Below are 19663 nucleotides of genomic sequence, written 5' to 3' on the forward strand. Positions count from 1 at the left end.
TACCAGGTATGACTCCAACCAGCGGAGAGTTTACCCCCTGCTATGCATTGATTGATACCCATTGGGCTGGGTGCAGGAAGTGGGATTGGAAAGGACACCTGGGTGTCCTTGGGGTGGCATGGACAAGATGGACCAAATGGCCTCTTTCTGTGCCATAATTTTTCTAATGGGTTCTAATGAGTGGCATCTTGTTGAGGCTTCAGGGGTCTGACCTGTTGGCTGGAGAGCCGGCAGGAGATCCAGCGCTGCCTCATTTGGAAAGGCTTATCAAACCACACGCTGATCAGGCAGTGACAAGGCCAGCAATGAGATTTCCTCTGGAATGAAGGCCCCTGGAGGTGGAAGTTCCTTCTAGCGAGAGCTGCCAGCCAATCAGAGGCCTGGAGACAATGGGAAGGGCATAGCGGCTGCTGGAAGGACGGCACCAGGATTACAGAATCCTAGGCCACTGGATTTGATTTGATTTATTATTGTCATATGTATTAGTATACACAGTGAAAAGTATGGTTTCTTGCGCACTATACAGACAAAGCGTATCGTTCATAGAGAAGGAAAAGAGAGGCTGCAGAATGTAGTGTTACAGTCATAGCTAGGGTGTAGGGAAAGATCAACTTAATATAAGGTAGGGCCATTCAAAAGTCAGATGGCAGCAGGAAAGAAGCTGTCTTTGAGTCAATTGGTACGTGGAAATAATGTGGGGAGGTTTTCCATGGGATGGCGTCACAAGAGAAGAGGGTGCAGAGCTGGGTGTGGGGGTGGTCAGCGGCAGGGGCAGCTCTCAGTGGGCCCCTCTTCCCAATGTCTAGTCCCTCAAGCAGGCAATGAATGCTTTTGATGCAGGGACGCCCCATCCCAAAAGCAGAGAAGCTGGCTGCATGGTTTTTAGCTGCCACACACACCGTTGGATATCTTGCCTGCCTTCAGCTGGATTAATACCAATACTGGCAGCAGGGTGAGGCCATTCAGTGCCACTTAACTGGCAGCAGGGCGGTAATGTCAACCATGGGCCTTTCCACCCAAAACTTAAATCTGGTGGAGGCGGGAAGGTGGCAAGTTTCTGGTTCACCATTGTCCTGCCGGACAATTACCCTAGCCACAGCTAAACCTGCCACGGAGAGAGCAGAAGATGGTCCCTGCTGGTGGGTTTGTGCCTCCTCCCATCCCTTCTTCACCCAGCCCTATTAGCACATAATATACATCATTCCTTTCTCTCTTGTGTGCTTCCTAGCCTCTCTTTAAATGCATCCATGCTCTTCACTCTTTTGCAGCAGTGAGTTCTGCATTCTGACTGCTCTCTCGAGTAGTAGATGCCAACCGAGAAACATAGAAACTAGAAGCAGAAGGCCATTCGGCCCTTCAAGCCTACTCCACCATTCATTTTGAACATAGCTGATCATCGAATTCAATAGTCTGCTTCCCCATTCTTCCCATATCCCTGGATCCCTTTAGCTGCAAGAGCTATTTAATTTCTTCTTGAATTCAGACAACATTTTGGTCTCAACTACTTTCTATGGTAGTGAATTCCACACATTCACCACCCTCTGGGTGAAGAGATTTCTTCTCGCCTCAGTTCTAAAAGGTTTACCTCTTATCCTCAAACTATGATCCCCAGTTCTGAACTCCCTCACCATCGGGAACATTCTTTGTAAATCTACCCTGCCTTACCCAGTTAGAATTTTGAAAGTTTCTGTTAAGACCCTCTCTCACTCTTCTAAACGGCATTGAATATAATCCTAACCGACTTAGTCTCTCCTCATATGACCGCCATCCCAGGTAAACCTTCGCTGTACTCCCTCTACAGTGAGGACATCCTTCTTCAGATAAGGACACCAAAACTGCACACAATATACCAGATGTGGCCTCACCAACGCCCTATACAATTGCAGCAAAACATCCCTATCCCTACACTCAAATCCTCTTGCTATGAAGGCCAACATACCATCTGCCTTCTTTACTGCCTGCTGTACCTGTGCGCTTACTTTCAGCGAAAAATACATGAATGCGTTAAGTTAAAAATAATCTCTTTAAAAACTGACAAGCGGCAAACCAGATGAAATTGGAATAGGAGCAATGATTCCCCAGTCCATTTGTCTCAATAATGAGTTAACTTTAATGGCAAAATCTTTGCGGGAGCAGGGAGCAGGATGCCTGTCTTTGCAAAGAAACTTGCGCTCAGCAATGCCACTGGGAATACTTGAAGAAACTTGAAAGGCAAAAATAAATGCCAGGGAAAGGCCATGAAGCTGAGACGACATGAAGGGCTCTTTCAAAGAGTGGTGGAAGTTCAATGGGGCTGAAAGTCTTCCTTCCGTGCTCTGATAAATTTTAAAGTTTATTGATTAGTGTCACCAGTAGCTTACATTAACACTGCAATGAAATTACTGTGAAAATCCTCTAGTCACCACACTCCAGCACCTGCTCGGGTACACTGAAGGAGAATTTAGCTTGGCCAATATACCTAACCCACATGTTTTTGGACTGTGGGATGAAAATGGAGCATCTGGAGGAAACCCACGCAGACATGGGGAGAATGTGCAGACTCGGCACAGACAGTGACACAAGCTGGGAATTGAACACTAATCACTGGTGCTGTGAGGCAGCAGTGCTACCATGCATTGGAGCAAGATTATACAGGAGATTTGGATTGAGTTTTCAGGCAAGGATCCTGAAATTTTACCTGTTTTCTGAAAAATATTCCAAGAACGATATGTAATACACTGCGCCAGCTGAACTGGTGCCATAATTCTAAGAAAACTCTTACCGTTTGCCTTTGAGTTCTGGTAGTTTCCCGGCAATCACAGCAGCAAGGCCTATAGCTCCCTCAGCATCCACTGTAGCCCTCTCGTACTCCATGAGGCGAAGGATGGCGAGTAGGATGTCCTCCTCCCTGAGTTGCAGAGACACTTTGTTATAGACAAGAGCTTCTCACAAGATGAGGAGGCCAGCATTATTTTGTTTAATCTTCCTCTCATTTACTTCCCTCTTCTCCCAGAGGCTCTGACTCCTTTCCCAGGTCCCATAGGTGCAGCAGCTCCCTGGCACGTTGGGGAAGTGGCCACTCATTCGCCATTGGCTGACACATGAGGTGTTAAACCGAGACCCCTCCCACCCCCACCCCTCTGCCCCATCTACCCTTTAAGGTGGGCGTAAAAGATCCCGTGGCACTATTTCCAAGAAAAGCAGAAGAATTCTCCCTGAGCCCTGGTAAGTATCTTTCCCTCATCCAACATCACCACTGTTGTGGGAGCCCTGGTAAGTATCTTTCCCTCATCCAACATCACCACTGTTGTGGGAACTTGCTGTGCACAAATTGGCTGCTGAGTTTCCTACATCACAACAGTGACTATGGAAGCACTTCATTGGTTGTAAAGCACTTAAATTCACGAAAAGCGCTATAGAATTGCAAGATTAATTTTAAGAAAGATCTATGAGCCTCCAGACTGAGTGTCCACAGGCATTTACTCATGGAAGACATCACTACCAAGATTAATCCTGCCCTCGGGGAATGTCCACTTGCCCTCTCCTAACAATGGAATGGCTAGATAGTTATCAGGAGCCCTAACTCTGGCTGTCTTTTTTTCCCTCTATCTCTCTTTCTATAACTCTATGTTTCTAGAATGATAGAATTTTTCAGAGCAGAAAGAGGCCATTCGGCCCATCGGTCTGCCCTGACCACAATCTCACCCACAGCCTATCCCTGTAATCCTCTGTATTTATCCTAAGTAGTCCCCCTGACACTAAGGGGCAACTTAGCCTGGCCAATCTACCTAACCTGCACATATTTGAAGTGTGGGAAGAAACCCATGCAGTCATGGGCAGAACGTGCAGACTCCTCACAGTGACTCAAGCCAGGAATCGAACCTGGGTCCCTGGCACTGTGAGGTAGCAGTGCTAACCACTGTGCCACAGTGCCGCCCATGTTCTCTCATGCCCTGGAACATTAAGGCATTATACTGCAGACATGGTTGAGATAATAAAATTGTTGGACAGACTGGGCCTGATATCTAATGAATTTTAGAAGATTGAAAGATATAAAATCCTGAGGGGATTTGACAGGGTGGATGCTGAAAGGATGTTTGCCCCTTAACTAGGGAAGACAATTTAAAAAGGAGGCCCCCCACCCCTTTAAGGTGGAGATTAGGAGAAATATTTTGCCTCTCTGGGCCGTGAGTCTTCAGTACTCTAGTCTCCAGAGAGTGATGGAGGGTAAGATCAGTGAATATTTTTAGGACAGATTCTTGACTAACAGGACAGACACAGGTTATTGGGGTTGGAAAGAGTTGAGGCCACAGTCAGATCAGCCATGATCTTATCAAATGGTGAAGCAGGCCTGAGGGGCAGAATGGCCTCCTCCAGCTCCTAATTCACATGTTTTTATATACGATGGATTAAACATGAGTCTTTTCTGGAATGCACTGCTCTGTATCACATGTCCAGGAGTATATTTGAGATACACTGTTTAGTTTCAATTTGCCATCACTGCTCCTTCATTCTATCCCTTACTCTTTCACACCATTCTGTCTGAGTCTGTTTGGTTTCATCTGCAGATTTTTTGCTTCCACACTTTCAAAATAAGAAAATATATTGAATTATCGAGAGATAGGAACATCAATGAAAGGATATAAGTGGCTGTTAGATGTGTGTATGAGTCCACAAATTAAGGAATTTTAAAATTTATTCATGGGATGTGAGCATTGCTGATGTGGCCAGCATCTATTACCCATCACTAATTGTCCTTGGCGAAGAGGGATCTACCATTCTGAATATGACCATTGTGCTGGTCTGTTCTAGAGAGCAGTTTAGAATCGACCAGATTGTCATGGGTCTGGAGTCATAGACAGACAAGACTGGGTAAGGATGACAGATCAGCTTCCCCCAAAGGACATTAGTGAACCAGACAGGTTTTTATGACAATCTGATAATTACATGTGCCGGAATCTTTCAGTCCCACTGCAGGGGTCTCCTCCACAGTGGATACGGTAAATTATTCAAACACCCATTGACTTCAATGGGATGGGAAGATTCTGCCAACAGGAAAGGCTGGAAAATTCCACCCTTGATCATCATTACTTATACATAAGAGCAGGAGTAGGCCATAAGATCTCATGACTCTGTTCCTGCATTCAATAAGATCATGGCTGCTCTGATCTTGATTTGATTTGATTCGATTCATTATTGACGCACTTATTGGGATAGAGTGAAAAGTATTGTTTCTTGTTCTATACAGGCAAAGCATACTGTTCATAGACTACATAGGGCAGAAGGAAAGGAGAGGGTGCAGAATGTAGGGTTACAGTCATAGCTATGGTGCAGAGAAAGATCAATGTAATATAAGGTAGGTCCATTCAGAAGTCTGATGGCAGCAGGGAAGAAATTGTTCTTGAAGCTGTCAAAACACTGAGAGGCCTAGACAGAGTGGATATGGAGAGGGTGTTTCCACTAGTGGGAATGACTAGAACTCGAGGGCACAAGGTCAGAGTGAAGGGACGCTCCTTTAAAAATGAGATGCGGAGGAATTTCTTCAACTAGAAGGTGGTGAATCTGTGAAACTCATCATCACAGACAGGGCTGTGGAGGCCAGATCATGGAGTGTCTTTAAGACAGAGATTGCTTCTTGATCAATAAAGGGATCAAGGGTTATGGGGAGAAGGCAGGAGAATGGGGATGAGAATCATATCAGCCATGATTGAATGCTGGATGGGCCGAACAGCCTAATCCTGCTCCTATATCTTATGGTCTTGAGTTGGTCGGTACCTGTCTTCAGACTTTTGAATCTTATTCCCAACAGAAGAAGGTGGAAGGGAGAATGTCCGCATTGCGTGGGGTCCTTGATCATGCTGGCTGCTTTTCCGAGGCAGTGGGAAATGTAGACGGAGTCAATGAATGGGAGGTTGGTTTGCGTAGGTTGGGCCACATTCACAATCCTTTGTAGTTGGCCTCAAACAACTTACCTGCCTGTTCCCCAAAACCCTTCACTCCCCGACAATTTCAGAATCTGTCTATCTCAGCTTTGAATGTATTCAATGACTCAGTTTCCATGGCTCCCTGAAACAGAGAGTTCCAAAGATCCATAACTTACTGAGAGAAGGAATTCCTCCTCACGTTAAAGGGACGGTGCCTTATTCCAAAACCTTCCTCCCTATTTTAAATTCCCCTTGAATGGGAAACATTCTTTTAACATCTATTCTGTCAAGGTCCCTCAGAATTCAATATGCTTCAATTTACCAACTTTTAATTCCTGAATGATTCAATTAACTAAATTTACATTTCCCAGGTCTCAGGATGGGATTTGAACCTGTGTTTCCCCATCATTAGTCTAGACTTCTAAATTATTAGTCTAGCAGAATAACCACTATGCTATCATCTCCCACAGGATTTTATTGGCTGTGATGGAGAAGGATATGTTGAATGCAGCAAGTGAGGGATGTAACTGGTCAGCTGGTGGAATCCATATTGACTATTGAACCCAAGTCCCTGGCACAATGGTTAGCACCAAACAATTCCCAGCTTGGGTCATTGTCTGTGTGGAGTTTGCACATTCTCCCTGTGTCTGCGTGGGTTTCCTCTGGGTGCTCCGGTTTCCTCCCACAGTACAAAGATGTGCGGGTTAGGTGGATTGGCCATGCTAAATTGCCCCTTAGTGTCAAGGGGATAGCTAGGGTAAATGTGTGGGGTTATGGGGATAAGGCCTGGAGTGGGATTGTGGTCGGTACAGACTCGATGGGCTGAATGGCCTCCTTCTGTACTGTAGGATGCTATGAATTCTAACGAAAAAATATATTCAATTAGTAATGCTATAAGAGGTACATATTAATTGTGCCAATAGGTGAGCATAATGATCATGCCAGTTAGTGGATATTATTGATATGGCACTATGGGGGTATATTGAGTATTGCAATGTGATGGTATTTTGGAGATGGCTAGATAGCTTCTCCTAAATGCATGAATCATTATAAAGACTATTTGTGTGAAATAAATGATACTTACTTAACAGTAACGACCTTATCAATTAGTTTCTTAGTCATCTGAAAGGTATTCCTGCCAAAAGAAGAGTTGGCCAATTCTGTGAAATAAAGAGACAGCTTTGAACTTTTCACGTACAGGTTAGCAGCAGTGAAAGTTTGTCTGCCACAGCAACAAGAATTTGCATTTGTGTAGCACCATCTCTAACAAGAAAGAATCTAACCATTGCCCCATTACAATCAATGTCATTAGCATTACTGAATCCCCCATTATCAACATCCTGGGGGTTAGTGCACTAGCCATACAAACACTATGGCAACAAGAGCAGGTTAGGGACCAGGAATTCCGCAGTGAGTAACCCAACCCCTGACTTCCCAAAGCCTGTCCCATAATCTACAAGAAACAAGGAGTGTGATGGAATACTCTCCCCTTTTCTGGATAACTACAGTTTCAACAACACTCAGTAGCCCACTTCATTGGCACCCCATCCACAAACATTCACTTCCTCCACTGAACAGTAGGAGTGTGTACCATCCACAAGATGCACTGCAGAAACTCAACAATGCTCCTTAGACAGCACCGTTCAAACCCATGATCGCTACCACCTTGAAAGACAAGGACAGCAGATACATGGGAACACCACCACCTGGAGGTTCCCCTCCAAACCATTCACCATCCTGACAACTGTTCCTTCACTATTACTGAGTCAAAATCCTGGAACTCCCACCCTAACAGCACAGTGAGTGTACCTACACCATAGGGAGTGCAGCGATTCAAGAAGGCAGATCATCACCACCTTCTCAAGGATGGGGATGGGCAATAAATGCTGACCTAGCCAGCGACATCCACATCCCTTGAGTGAATAAAGAATCCCTTTAACATTGTAAACTGCCTTGAAGTGCTTCAAACACAATTTAGCATGAGCCAAGATTTGCCAATTGTGATTAAACATATTCCTGGAGGTTTCTTCGCATGACTTGCCCCCATGCTCCAGCCTTTAGTCAGCCAACACATCCGTCCTTGTGATGCTCTGCCTTCCAACGTCAATTGGAAAACAAAAAGGCTCATTCACCAATTGGATGATGCTAGACTATCAGCCAAATAGCCCTTTATCTCCTATTTTCATTACCTTTTATATCTGGTAAAGAGAAATATTCAAAGAAAATGACAAGAAAAATCTTTTTTAATATCCCGATATTTTTTCTCAAGGTCGTACACCCAGCAGTGTCCTGGGTGGCATGGTGGCACAGTGGTTAGCACTGCTACCTCACAGCGCCAAGGACCTGGATTCAAGCCCCAGCTTGAGTCACTGTCTGTGTGGAGTTTGCACGTTCTCCTCGTGTCTGCGTGGGTTTCCTCCAGGTGCTCCGGTTTCCTCCCACAATCCGAAAGACGTGCTGATTAGGTGCATTGGCCGTGCTAAATTCTCCCTCAGTGTACCCGAACAGGCACCAATGCGTGGCAACTAGGGGATTTTCACAGTAACTTCATTGCAATGTTAATGTAAGCCTATTAAGCCTAATAAACTTTAACTTGGAAACTGATCTTCAATTCCTGGAGGAATAACAAAACTAACCAAGAAAATATTAGGGCTCTAGGCTAAAAACTTGATCAAAGAGAAAGGTTTTAAAGGAGCTTCTAAAAGGAGGAGAGAGCTCAGCAAAGAAATTTAGGGAGGGAATTCCAGAGTTGGGCCCTCGGCAGCTGAAGGCACTGTGCATATTGTGTAGCGGTAAATCAGGGAGGCACAAGAGACCAGAATTGGAGGAACACAGTTTTTGGAGGGCTGTAGGGAGTTACAGGGAGTGCAAAGGGCAGGATCACATAAATTTAAGTTTATTTATTTGTGTCATGAGTCGGCTTACATTAACACTGCAATGAAGTTACTGTGAAAATTCTCTAGTCACCACACTCTGGCACCTATTCAAGTGCATTGAGGGAGAATTTAGCATGGCCAATCCACCTAACCTGCACATTTTTGGAGTGCAGGAGGAGACCTGTGACCAGCAATGTGCCTCAGGAATCAGTGCTGGATCCACTGTTATTTGTCATTGATATTAATGATTTGGATGAGAATAAAGGAGGCATGGTTAGTAAGTTTGCAGATGACACAAAGATTGGTGGCATAGTGGACAGTGAAGAAGGTTATCTCGGATTGCAACAGGATCTTGATCAATTGGGCCAGCGGGCTGACGAATGGCAGATGGAGTTTAATTTAGATTAATGCGAGGTGATACATTTCGGTAGATTGAACCAGGGCAGGACTCACTCAGTTAATGGTAGGGCACTGGGGAGAATTATAGAACAAAGAGATCTAGGGCTACAGGATAATAGCTCCTTGAAAGTGGAGTCATAGGTGGACAGAGTGGTGAAGAAGGCATTCAGCATGCTTGGTTTCATTGGTCAGAATACTGAATATAGGAGTTGGGATGTCTTGTTGAAGTTGTACAAGACATTGGTAAGGTCACACTTGGAATACGGTATACAGTTCTGATCACCCAGAAAGGATACTATTAAACTAGAAAGAGTGCAGAAGAGATTTACTAGGATGCTACCGGGACTTGATGATTTGAGTTATAAGGAGAGGCTAGATAAAGTGGGACTTTTTTCTCTGGAGCGTAGAAGACTGAGGGGTGATTTTATAGAGGTCTGTAAGATAATAAGGGGCATAGATCAGCTAGATATTCAATGTCTTTTCCCAAAGGTAGGAGAGTCTAAAACTAGAGAGCATAGATTTAAGCTGAAAGGGGAGAGATACAAAAGGGTCCACAGGGGCTATTTTTTTTCACATAGAGGGTGGTGAGTGTCTGGAACAAGCAACCAGAGGTAGTAATAGAGGCAGGTATAATTTTGTCTTTTAAAAAGCATTTAGACAGTTACATGGGTAAGATAGGTATAGAGGGACATGGGCCAAATGCAGGCAACTGGGACTAGTTTATGGGTTTAAAAAAAAAGGTGGCATGGACAAGTTGAGCCAAAAGGCCTGTTTCCATGCTGTAAACCTCTTTGACTGTATAACTCTAAATCAGAGCACCTGGAGGAAACCCACGCAGACATGGGGAGAGTGTGCAAACTCCACACGGACAGTGACCCAAGCCGGGAATCGAACTGAGGCAGCTGCGCTAACCATTGGGCCACTTTGCCTTTCTGATTCAAAAACAAGAATGAGAATTTTAAAATTGAACTGGTATAAGAGCCAACTGTTTATTTTTCAAGCTGACAATAAACATTAATTACACTCCCTCACCAGCATGTAATAACTGAGAGGTAGAACAAGAGATTAAAAACTAGGTCAAAATTCCCCTCCAGCCTCTTCGGGCAATTAAAACTAGTCCTGCAGAGCACTCTGGTCTTGATTAAACTAAACCAAATAAACTGAGGGACAATAGACAGCCACTGCTGGCTTATTCTTCTATACGTACAACTGAGGTGAATCAACAGCCAGCACCTGTTCACCTTACTACCTTCAAGTACTGGGGATTTAACATCCATTCAACACGTGAAATAGAAGCAGGAGCAGGCCACCTTCAAGCCTGCCCCACCATTCAATACAATCATGACTGATCTATGCTGGCCTCAACTCCTCAAGAGAACATTAAACCTCTTGAGGAAAAGCTCTCACTGGCCCTCTCAGTAGACAGATTGACCTACTGACTTGCTATTTGGCATTCAGTAATGACTTTAATCGGGCAATTGAGGTGGGCCTGTTAGAATGTGAACTCCCTGATTAACAGCCTCCTCCAGAGGGTTGCCCCCTTCGACAGGGCAAAAGGCCGGGAGCAATGCCCTGGAGGGCAACAGATCAGCTTCAGTGTTTATTTCAATATTATTTCTTATACTGTGCTGGTGTTATTTGTTGATTTGTAAGTTATGGGGTGTATTGCCCTGGAAAACTATTCCTTACAACGAACCCTTTCTTAATGAAAGGTAGTACTTGTTGGTTATTGGTAAGTGGATGGCGTTAGCCATCGATAATGTTGAGTAGTATAACTTTTGCATTTATATTTTGTAATTGTTTTGTAATAATTGTTTATTATAAAGAAAAGATATCCCTGATTAAGGGCCAAATTAATGGGCCAATCAGGGAGACACTTGCTTTGTATTTAACCAGGTGTATCAGTTCCTCTGGCACTCCGAGTGTGGACTGCTAACTGAAAGCACTCTGTCTGTCGTTGTCAGACTTGTAAATAAAGGGATTTTGGTGAAGGGACTTATTACAGTTCTATACAGGCTCACTATATCAATTACCTTTCATATCCCTGAATGAAGAATCAGTTCAGAATTTTCAAATCCCAGTAAATATCAATAATCTTGGAACCAGTAATACTGGAGTTCCATTTTAAGGGAGACAAGACCAGTTCGGACAAGTTTTACTGGGAATTCAGTTCCCAGTTTTTTCATGGTGGCACAGTGGTTAGCACTGCTGCTTCACAGTGCCAGGGACCTGAGTTCAATTCCAGCCTCAGGTAACTGTCTGTCTGGAGTTTGAACATTCTCCCTGGGGTCTCCAGTTTCCTTCCACAGTCCAAAGTTGTGCAGGTTAGGTGGACTGGCCATTCTAAATTGCCCCTTAGTGTCAGATGGATTAGCAGGGTAAATATGTGGGTGGGGTTATGGGGATAAGGTCTAGGAGAGATTGTTGCCAGTGTGGGCTCAATGGGCCGAATGGCCTCCTTCTGCACTGTAGGAATTGTATGATATTCATGTGCCAACAACCCAGCCTCATCTTCTACAAGCCAATTCATCCAATTCACTAGGATTCACATAGATAACCTTCTGGACACTCCTTAGCTTAGACTAATTGATCGGCTTGAACTTGCCCACAGTTGAAAATAAAAGTGCTGAATTAGGAGGACTCATTCCTCATATGGAAGACAGGCACCAACTTGGGTTGTTTGGTCCAAATGTAATGGCTACACAATCTGATTTATGACCGATTGAGGAGGACCCGTTACACAGTTTGACTCTAAGTCAAGTCCCGCAGTCATTTACCTCTGCATAATCTGTGATTGGTATATGCTGAGTCTACTGGAGGTTGGCCCACCTTGAGGGATTGTGGCAGTATTGGATGATTCTCAGGCTCCACGCCCTGTGGATAAAGGAAACAGAACCAGCTGTCACTGGCAGAGATTAGACTCAGGAAACACCCAAGCACTAGAACAAAACAGCATCACATACAACCCACCAATTATTTCACTTCTAATTACTCTCACTGCTCTGATTACAAAGACTTCATGGAATTTTTACAGAGCATAAGGAATCCATTCAGGCCACCATGTCTGCACATGTTTAGAAGAGTGAGAGGGAACTTCATAGAAACTTATAAAATTCTAGGAGGATTAGACAGGGTAGATTCAGAAAGAATATTCCCAGTGCTGAGGGAGTCCAGAACCAGAGGTCGTAGTTTGAGGATGAGGGGTAAACCTTTTAGAGGTGAGAAATTTTTCACCCAGAGGGTGGCGAATTTGTGGAATTCACTACCATAGGATGTAGTTGAGGTCTAAATGTGATCTGATTTCAAGAAGAAATTAGATGTAGCTCTTAGGCCTAAAGGGATCAAGGGATAGGGGAAGAAGGGGAGGTGGAAAATCAGGATATTGAATTCGATGATCAGCTGTGGTCAAAATAAATGGCAAAGCAGGCCCAAAGGACTGAATGGCCTACTCCTGTTTCTAGTTTCTATGCTTCTGTTTATTTAGTGTAATTCTTCCACCTTCTCTTCATAATCCTGCACCTTCTTCCTTTTCAGATAACAGTTTAATTCCCTTTTGGATGCCTCCATTGAAGCTGCCTCCACTGGACTCTGAGGCAATGCACTGCAGACTTTAACAATTCACAGCATGAAAACGTTTTCCTTAAACCATTTTTGTTTCTTTTGGAATTGATTTTAAATCTGTGCCCTAGGATTCTCAATCCTTTCAGGAGTAGAAACACTTTATCCCTATCTACTCTGTCTAGACCCCCCATGATTTTGAATACCTCTATCAAATCTCCTCTCAGTCTTCTTTTCTTGAAGGAAAACGGGCCCAACTTCACCAATTTTTCTTTATAACTAAAGATTTTTATCCTTAGAACCATTCTTGTGAATCTTTTATACATCCTCTCCAATGATTTCAAATTTTTTTCAGAACTGTGGCACCCAGAATTGGACACAATATCTCAGCTGAGGTCTAACTACAAGTTCAACATGACTTCCTTGCTCTTGTACTCTATGCCCCCATTAATAAAGCCTAGGGTACTATATGCTTTATTAATGGCTCTTTCAAACTATCCTGCCCCCTTCAGCGACTTATACACACATACACCCAGGTCCCTCTGTTCCTGCACCCTCTTTAGAGTTGTACTCTATTTTATGTTGTCGCCCCATGTTCTTTCTACCAAAATGAATCATCTCACACTCCTCCACATTGAAATAAACCCATCTTGTCTATTCCATCAGCTTTGCTATATCCCTTTGAGGTTCTACACTATCTACTCAGAGTTCACAATGCTTCCAAGTTTTGTATCATCCACAAGTTTTGAAATTGTACACCAAGGTCGAGGTCTTAAAATACATCTTAAGAAAAGCAGAGTCTCAAACAGATTCCTGGGAAACTCCACTACAAACCTTCCTCCAGCCTGAAAAACATCCGTTAACCTCTACTGTCACTCAGCCAATTTTGTATCCATATTGTTACTGTCCCTTTTATTCCACAAGCTATAACCTCGCTCAAATGTCTGTTGTGCGGCACTGTACCAAATACCTTTTGGAGGTTCAACAGCATTGTCCTCTTATTTTCTGGGGTTCGAATCCCGACAAGGCAGATGGTGGAATTTAAATTCAATAAAAAATACCTGGAATTTAGAATCTACTGATGACTATGAAACAATTGTCGAAAGGCGGGAAAACCCATCTAGTTCATTAATGTCCCTTTAGGGAAGGAAATCTGCTGTTCTTACCTGGTCTGGCCTACATGTGACTCCAGAGTCACAGCAATGTGGTTGACTCTCAACTGCCCCCAGGCAACTTGGGATGGGCAATAAATGCTGGCCAGCCAGCGACGCCCATGTCTCATGAATGAATAACAAAAATAAATAAATAATCTTTGTTGTCACCTCTTCAAAAACCTCCAGCAAGTTAGTTAAACACCATCTTCTCTTGTGAAACCCTTGCTGAATTTCTTTAATTAATCCACACTTGTCCATGTGACTATTAATTTTGTTTCAAATAATTGTTTCAAGAAGGTTCCCCGCCACTGAAGTTAAACTAATTGACCTGTATTGGTGAGCTTATCCTTCCATTTTCAGTTCTCCAGTCCTCTGGCACTGGGGCACAGTGCCAGGGACCTGGGTTCGATTCCCAGGTTGGGTCACTGTCTGTGTGGGTTTCCTCCGGGTGCTCCGGTTTCCTGCCACAGTCTGAAAGACGAGCTAGTTAAGTTTATTGACCCAAATAGGCGCCAACGTGTTTGGGACTAGAGGATTTTCACATTCATTGCAGTGTTAATGTAAGCCTTACTTGTGACTAGTAAATAAACTTATACTTTTAACTTTACTTTTACCATCCCTGAGTCTAAGGACACTGAAAATTATAGTCAGTGTCTCCACAATTTCCATTCTCACTTCCCTCAGTATCCTTCGCTGCATCTCATCTGGTCCTGATGTTTTATCAACTTTAAGTACAGACAAAATCACCTCCTTATAAATATTAAACCTTTCTAGTGTGTGAATTACTTTCCCTTTCACCCTAGCTGTGGTAGCACCTTTGATAAATGCAAAGAATGCATTTATTTATTTTATTCCTTTTTCAGCAATGCAAAGCCAGTGTGCAGAGTGGACACGGCAAGCCCTTAATCCATTCCTTGCTTGTTTCAAGAAACAATTTAAATTGAGACTGAATCCAATTCATGGTTCCCACAAAAGAGTCATACCAGATCCAAGCTGACAAGAACAGGCACTTACACCTGATCTCACGTTTAATCCTACATTTTATCTTTGCCTCTGCCGCCATGTATAATTCCCCTCTCTGGTTCCCAATTGGCCTAACTCCTCCTTTTGTCACCCCTTTTACTATTTATATACCTGCAGAAAACTTTGGCCTTCCCTTTATGTTGGCTCCCAGTCTCTTTCCTTCTTTTATTTGCTTGTTCACCTCCCTCTAAACCTTTTGTATTCAACTTTGCTTTACAAGTGTTACTTCTAATGGTTTTCACTTCTCCTTCTTCAGCTGCCCAGGGACTTCTCAATTGGTCATTTTCTACAAGTCACCATGCAAACTTAAGCAGACTCTAGGCAGGATCACAGGAAATTGGCCAGCCAACCTCATTCCCTAGGCCAACTATAGAGATAAAGGCGATTTGCCAACCAGGGAGATCAACTCTAGTCATGTTTAGAAACATGAGAACAGGAGGAGGCCACTCAATAACACAATCCAACTACCTCGTCTCTTAATACCATTGGCTAGCAAAAGTCCAATGAGCGCAGACTTAATATTCGTAATTAAGTTAACTTCACAAGTTTTCCATCAGAGAGCATTCCACACGACTACCACTATCTGTGTGAAGAACTGTTTTCTAACTTCCCATCTGAATGTCTTGGCATTGGTTCTGCCCCCTTGTCCCAGACTCCCGGATTGGGTCGGGGGCTGTAGTTTGGAGACCCCTGTTCTAGATGGAAGTGGTGGTGGGTTTGGAAGGTGCTGTCTAAGGATCTTTGGTGAATTGCTGCAGTACATCTTGTAGATAGTGCTACTGAGTGTTGGTGATGGAGGGATTGAATGTTTGTAGATGTGATGCCAATCAAGTGGGTTGCTTTGTCCTGGATGGTGTCAAGCTTTTTGAGTGTTGTTGGAGCTGCACCCATCCAGGCAAATGGGCAGTATTCCATCACACTCCTAAGCTGTGCCTTGTAGATGGTGGACAGGCTTTGGGGATTCAGGAGGTGAGTTACTCACTGCAGTATTTCTGGACTCTAACCTGCTCTTGTAGCCACTGTGTTTATGTGGTGAGTCCAGTTGAGTTTCATAGTATCATAAAATCCCCACAGTGCAGAAAGATGCTATTTGGTCCATCACGTCTACACTGACCACAATCCCACCCAAGCCCTATTCCCGTAACCTCACATATTTACACTGTTAATCCCCCTGATACTAGGGTCAATTTAGCATGGCTAATCAACCTAACCCGCACAACTTTGCACTGTGGGAGGAAACCGGAGAACCCTAAGGAAACCCATGCAGACACAGGGACAATGTGCAGTCTCCCATGCAAACACAGTCACCCAAGCCGAGAATCGAACACGGATCCCTAGCACTGTGAGGCAACAGTGCTAACCAGTGTGCTACCGTGCCACCCAATAATCTTATGCCGCCCATAAGAGTAGCTACAAGTTTATTAATAGAGCAGACTCGAGGGGCTGAATGGCCTACACCAGCTCCTATTCCTTACATCGTCACATTCTAAGGGGATGATTTGCCCTTACTTGCCTGATCGACAACTGACCAACTGAAATGGCACTGATTGATAAAATTGTTGAAAAATTCTTAGGGGCTAGAATTGGAGATGGGAGGTGGAGTCGGGGGTGGGGGCGGGTGGGGGAGGGGGAAGATTATGGTGCAGGTAAACAGGCAAAATTCCACTGAATACTGGGGCAAATTATGTGACCAATGTGAATCCCCATTGTTGCATCAATGCCCAATTCTGACTCCAACCCCTACAACTCTCAAACTCTTTGCATTAATTTTGTTAAAAGTCAGTTACTGCCTCCCCTTACCATACTGCCACATCCACTACTCCCCCATCAACTCACACCCCTCCCCAACTCCCAGGTTGTGTTAACTCTCCTCTTCAATTGGACACAAGGTCTGTTTGAACTCACGATAATGGTAATGCCTGGATTGAGATGTTTGATGGGAGCGGCCGCCCCCGCCAAGAGGTTGCATGCTCCTCCCACAGGCAGGATCACAGCATCCAGTTTGTTCACCTGCTCGTAAAGCTCGAGGCCCATGGTTCCCAGTCCTGCCAGGTAAGGTGCACTGTCCTCCCTGTCAGAAAAGACACACAACATGGTCATGTCAGAGCTGCCATATAGCCAACAATCCCCTTTTCCTTCCAGTCTTTTGCCCCCCTCCTTCCCACCCCCAGGAAAGTAACTAACCCAAAGATCCTGGAAGGATCACCTGACCCAATGACTGAGACTCGGGGCATTCAGTGTCTAGAATATTCCTGACCGGTGAGGCTCAGTAACTATACCCATCGGCAAATCTGCCAACCCATATTGAACATGTGTCACAAGAGTGCAAGCGATGATATTCAATATCGAATCCACAATATAGAAACAGGCTGTTTGGCCCAACTGGTCTACGCTACTGTTGACACGACATGGGAGCCTCCTCCCAATCTAATTCCCTCATATCCCTTGATCAACCTGTCTATCATTCCTTTTATTTTGTAAAACCAGCCTTTGTGTAAGGAAGTTTCTTCTAAATTGTTAATTTGATGTTGCAGTGGTTAACTCATTTTCATTGCTCCCTGTTCTGGGTTCACTGAAAAGTGTGAAAATGTCAAATTTTCCACTTGCACTGTGCTGAACCCCTTCCAAATTGTAGAGGCCTCAATCAGGCATCTTATCTAGACAGCATTTGGAAATGGGAAATCTACCTCCACCCTTCCAGCCCTCTTCCACACACCCCAATAATAAAAGTTTGAATTACAAGATGCCCCCCCAACACAGCAACAATTAATACTTGGCTGTGTTCAGTGTCAACGCAGTGTGTGCGCTGATGTAACACTTCATCCTGTGATATCATTGCGAGCAACAGAGATCAAGGCCGGAATTTTACCGCCGCAGAATCACAGAACGGCATTCTCCGTTGGCCTTGGACAGGATCTCACAAGCCTCGGGCAGGTAAGGCGATAAAATACCGGCACGGAACTCTACTCATTCCCATAATTTTAGTGTGATACTCATCATCTCCATTTAGCTTCCCATGTGCTTTCAGCAACATTCAAACTTGCAGCTGTCCTGTCGAGAACTTATAAAACTAAAATACTGTGGAATCTAAAACAAAAACGGGAAATCCTGGAAAAGTTCAACAGGTCAGACAGCATCTGTGCAGAAAGAATAGAACCAACATTTTGAGTCTTCCTCTGCTCTGATGAAAGGTTATCCAAACTCAAAACATTGGCTGGAATTTTACCATTCCACCTACCACCGGAATCGGTGCAGGTAAAGGGCTGACCATGGAAAGATCTGTTAAGCTTGGGCAGGATTTTACAGTTTCAAGACAAGCATGACTGTAAAATCTCGCTCATTGACTCCATTCTTTACCACAGATGCCGTCAGACCTGCTGAGATTTTTTTAAAAAGTAAAAGTTAAAGTCTATTTATTAGTGTCACAAATAGGCTTACGTTAACACTCTAATAAAGTTACTGTGAAAATTCCTAGCCACTACACTCCAGCACCTGTTCAGGTATACTGAGGGAGAATTTAGCATGACCAATGCACCAAACCAACACGTCTTTCAGATTGCTGGAGGAAACTGGAGCACCCAGAGGAAACCCACGCAGGCATGGGGAGAACATGCAAACCCCACACAGATAATGACCCAAGCCGGGAATCGAACCTGGATCCCTGGTGCTGTGAAGCAGCAGTGCTAACCACTGTGCCACCCTGCCATCCACAACATTTTTCAGCATTTTCTCTTTTTGCTAGCGGGAACTGAAACCAAAGAACAAAACTGAATTAACAATCCTCGAGAGAGTGGATTTTGGAACCAGAGGCCCTGGCAGCTCGTTCATCAAACCTGAAACTTTTTGTTTTTCTACTGCCTCTTCTTTTCTAAATATAAGGTTCAACTAAATCCACTGTTTTTTCTTGTAGAATTTATATCATTCATAGTTTTGTTAACAATAACCATGGAAATATGCAGTTTTACTTTCCAATGCTTTTAGCTGGGATGACACACCTAGCCAATAATGTCAATGTTTTCTGCACATGTGCCATCAGGTGGCGGCAGCCATCTTGCATTGGCAGGAGACACGGTGATAAAACTTTGTAGAGATTTCTGTTTTCAAATGACTGATTTTTTGTTTCCAATGGGATTACCATGGCTTCTTTCCTCAGATTGGCTAATATTGCATTTACATAGCATTTTTCAACAACAGGCAAATTCATAGATAGAATCAAACAGTTCAAAAGGAGGCATTTGGCCCATCGAGTCCGCACTGACTGCAATCCCATCTAAGCCCTATCCCCAGGACCATATGCATTCCCTAGCTAGTCCTTCTGACACTAAAGAGCAATTTAGAATGGTCAATCTGCCTAACCTGCACATCTTTGGACTGTGGGAGGAAACCGGAGCACTCAGAGGAAACCCAAGCAGACACAGGGAGAATGTGCGAACTCCATACAGGCAGGGATCTAAGCCAGGAATTGAACCCCGGTCCCTGACACTGTGAGGCAGCAATACTAACCACTGAGCCACCGTGCTGCCCCTTTCAAGTGCTTTACAATCAAGAAAGTACATTTGAAGTGTAGTCACTGTTGTAATGTATGAAATGTGGCAGCCAATTTGCACACAGCAAGTTCCCACCAACAACAATGTGGTAATGACCTGAGAATCTGTTTTTGAGGTATTGATTGAGGGGTGAATATTGGCTAAGACTCCAATGAGAATTCCCCCTTGACTTCCTCGAAATAGTTCCCACAGGATCTTTTGTA

General features: G+C 44.0%; 1 protein-coding gene across 4 annotated transcripts in view; it reads right to left on the reverse strand.

The window, feature by feature from the left end:
- Positions 1–19663, reverse strand: part of LOC145360443 (L-threonine ammonia-lyase) — a 61351-nt gene that overhangs the window by 24862 nt on the left and 16826 nt on the right. For all 4 annotated transcript variants that reach the window (XM_080215657.1, XM_080215656.1, XM_080215658.1 and 1 more), the window contains 4 exons: positions 16819–16984; positions 11956–12052; positions 6988–7063; positions 2762–2887 (listed from right to left, as the gene is read on the reverse strand). In XM_080215657.1, the coding sequence (XP_080071783.1) occupies positions 2762–2887; positions 6988–7063; positions 11956–12052; positions 16819–16984 (465 nt within the window). The remainder of the gene's footprint in view (positions 1–2761; positions 2888–6987; positions 7064–11955; positions 12053–16818; positions 16985–19663) is intronic.

This window comes from Carcharhinus amblyrhynchos, chromosome 31 (assembly GCF_965287045.1).
Source record: "Carcharhinus amblyrhynchos chromosome 31, sCarAmb.v2.hapA, whole genome shotgun sequence".
NCBI lineage: Eukaryota > Metazoa > Chordata > Chondrichthyes > Carcharhiniformes > Carcharhinidae > Carcharhinus > Carcharhinus amblyrhynchos.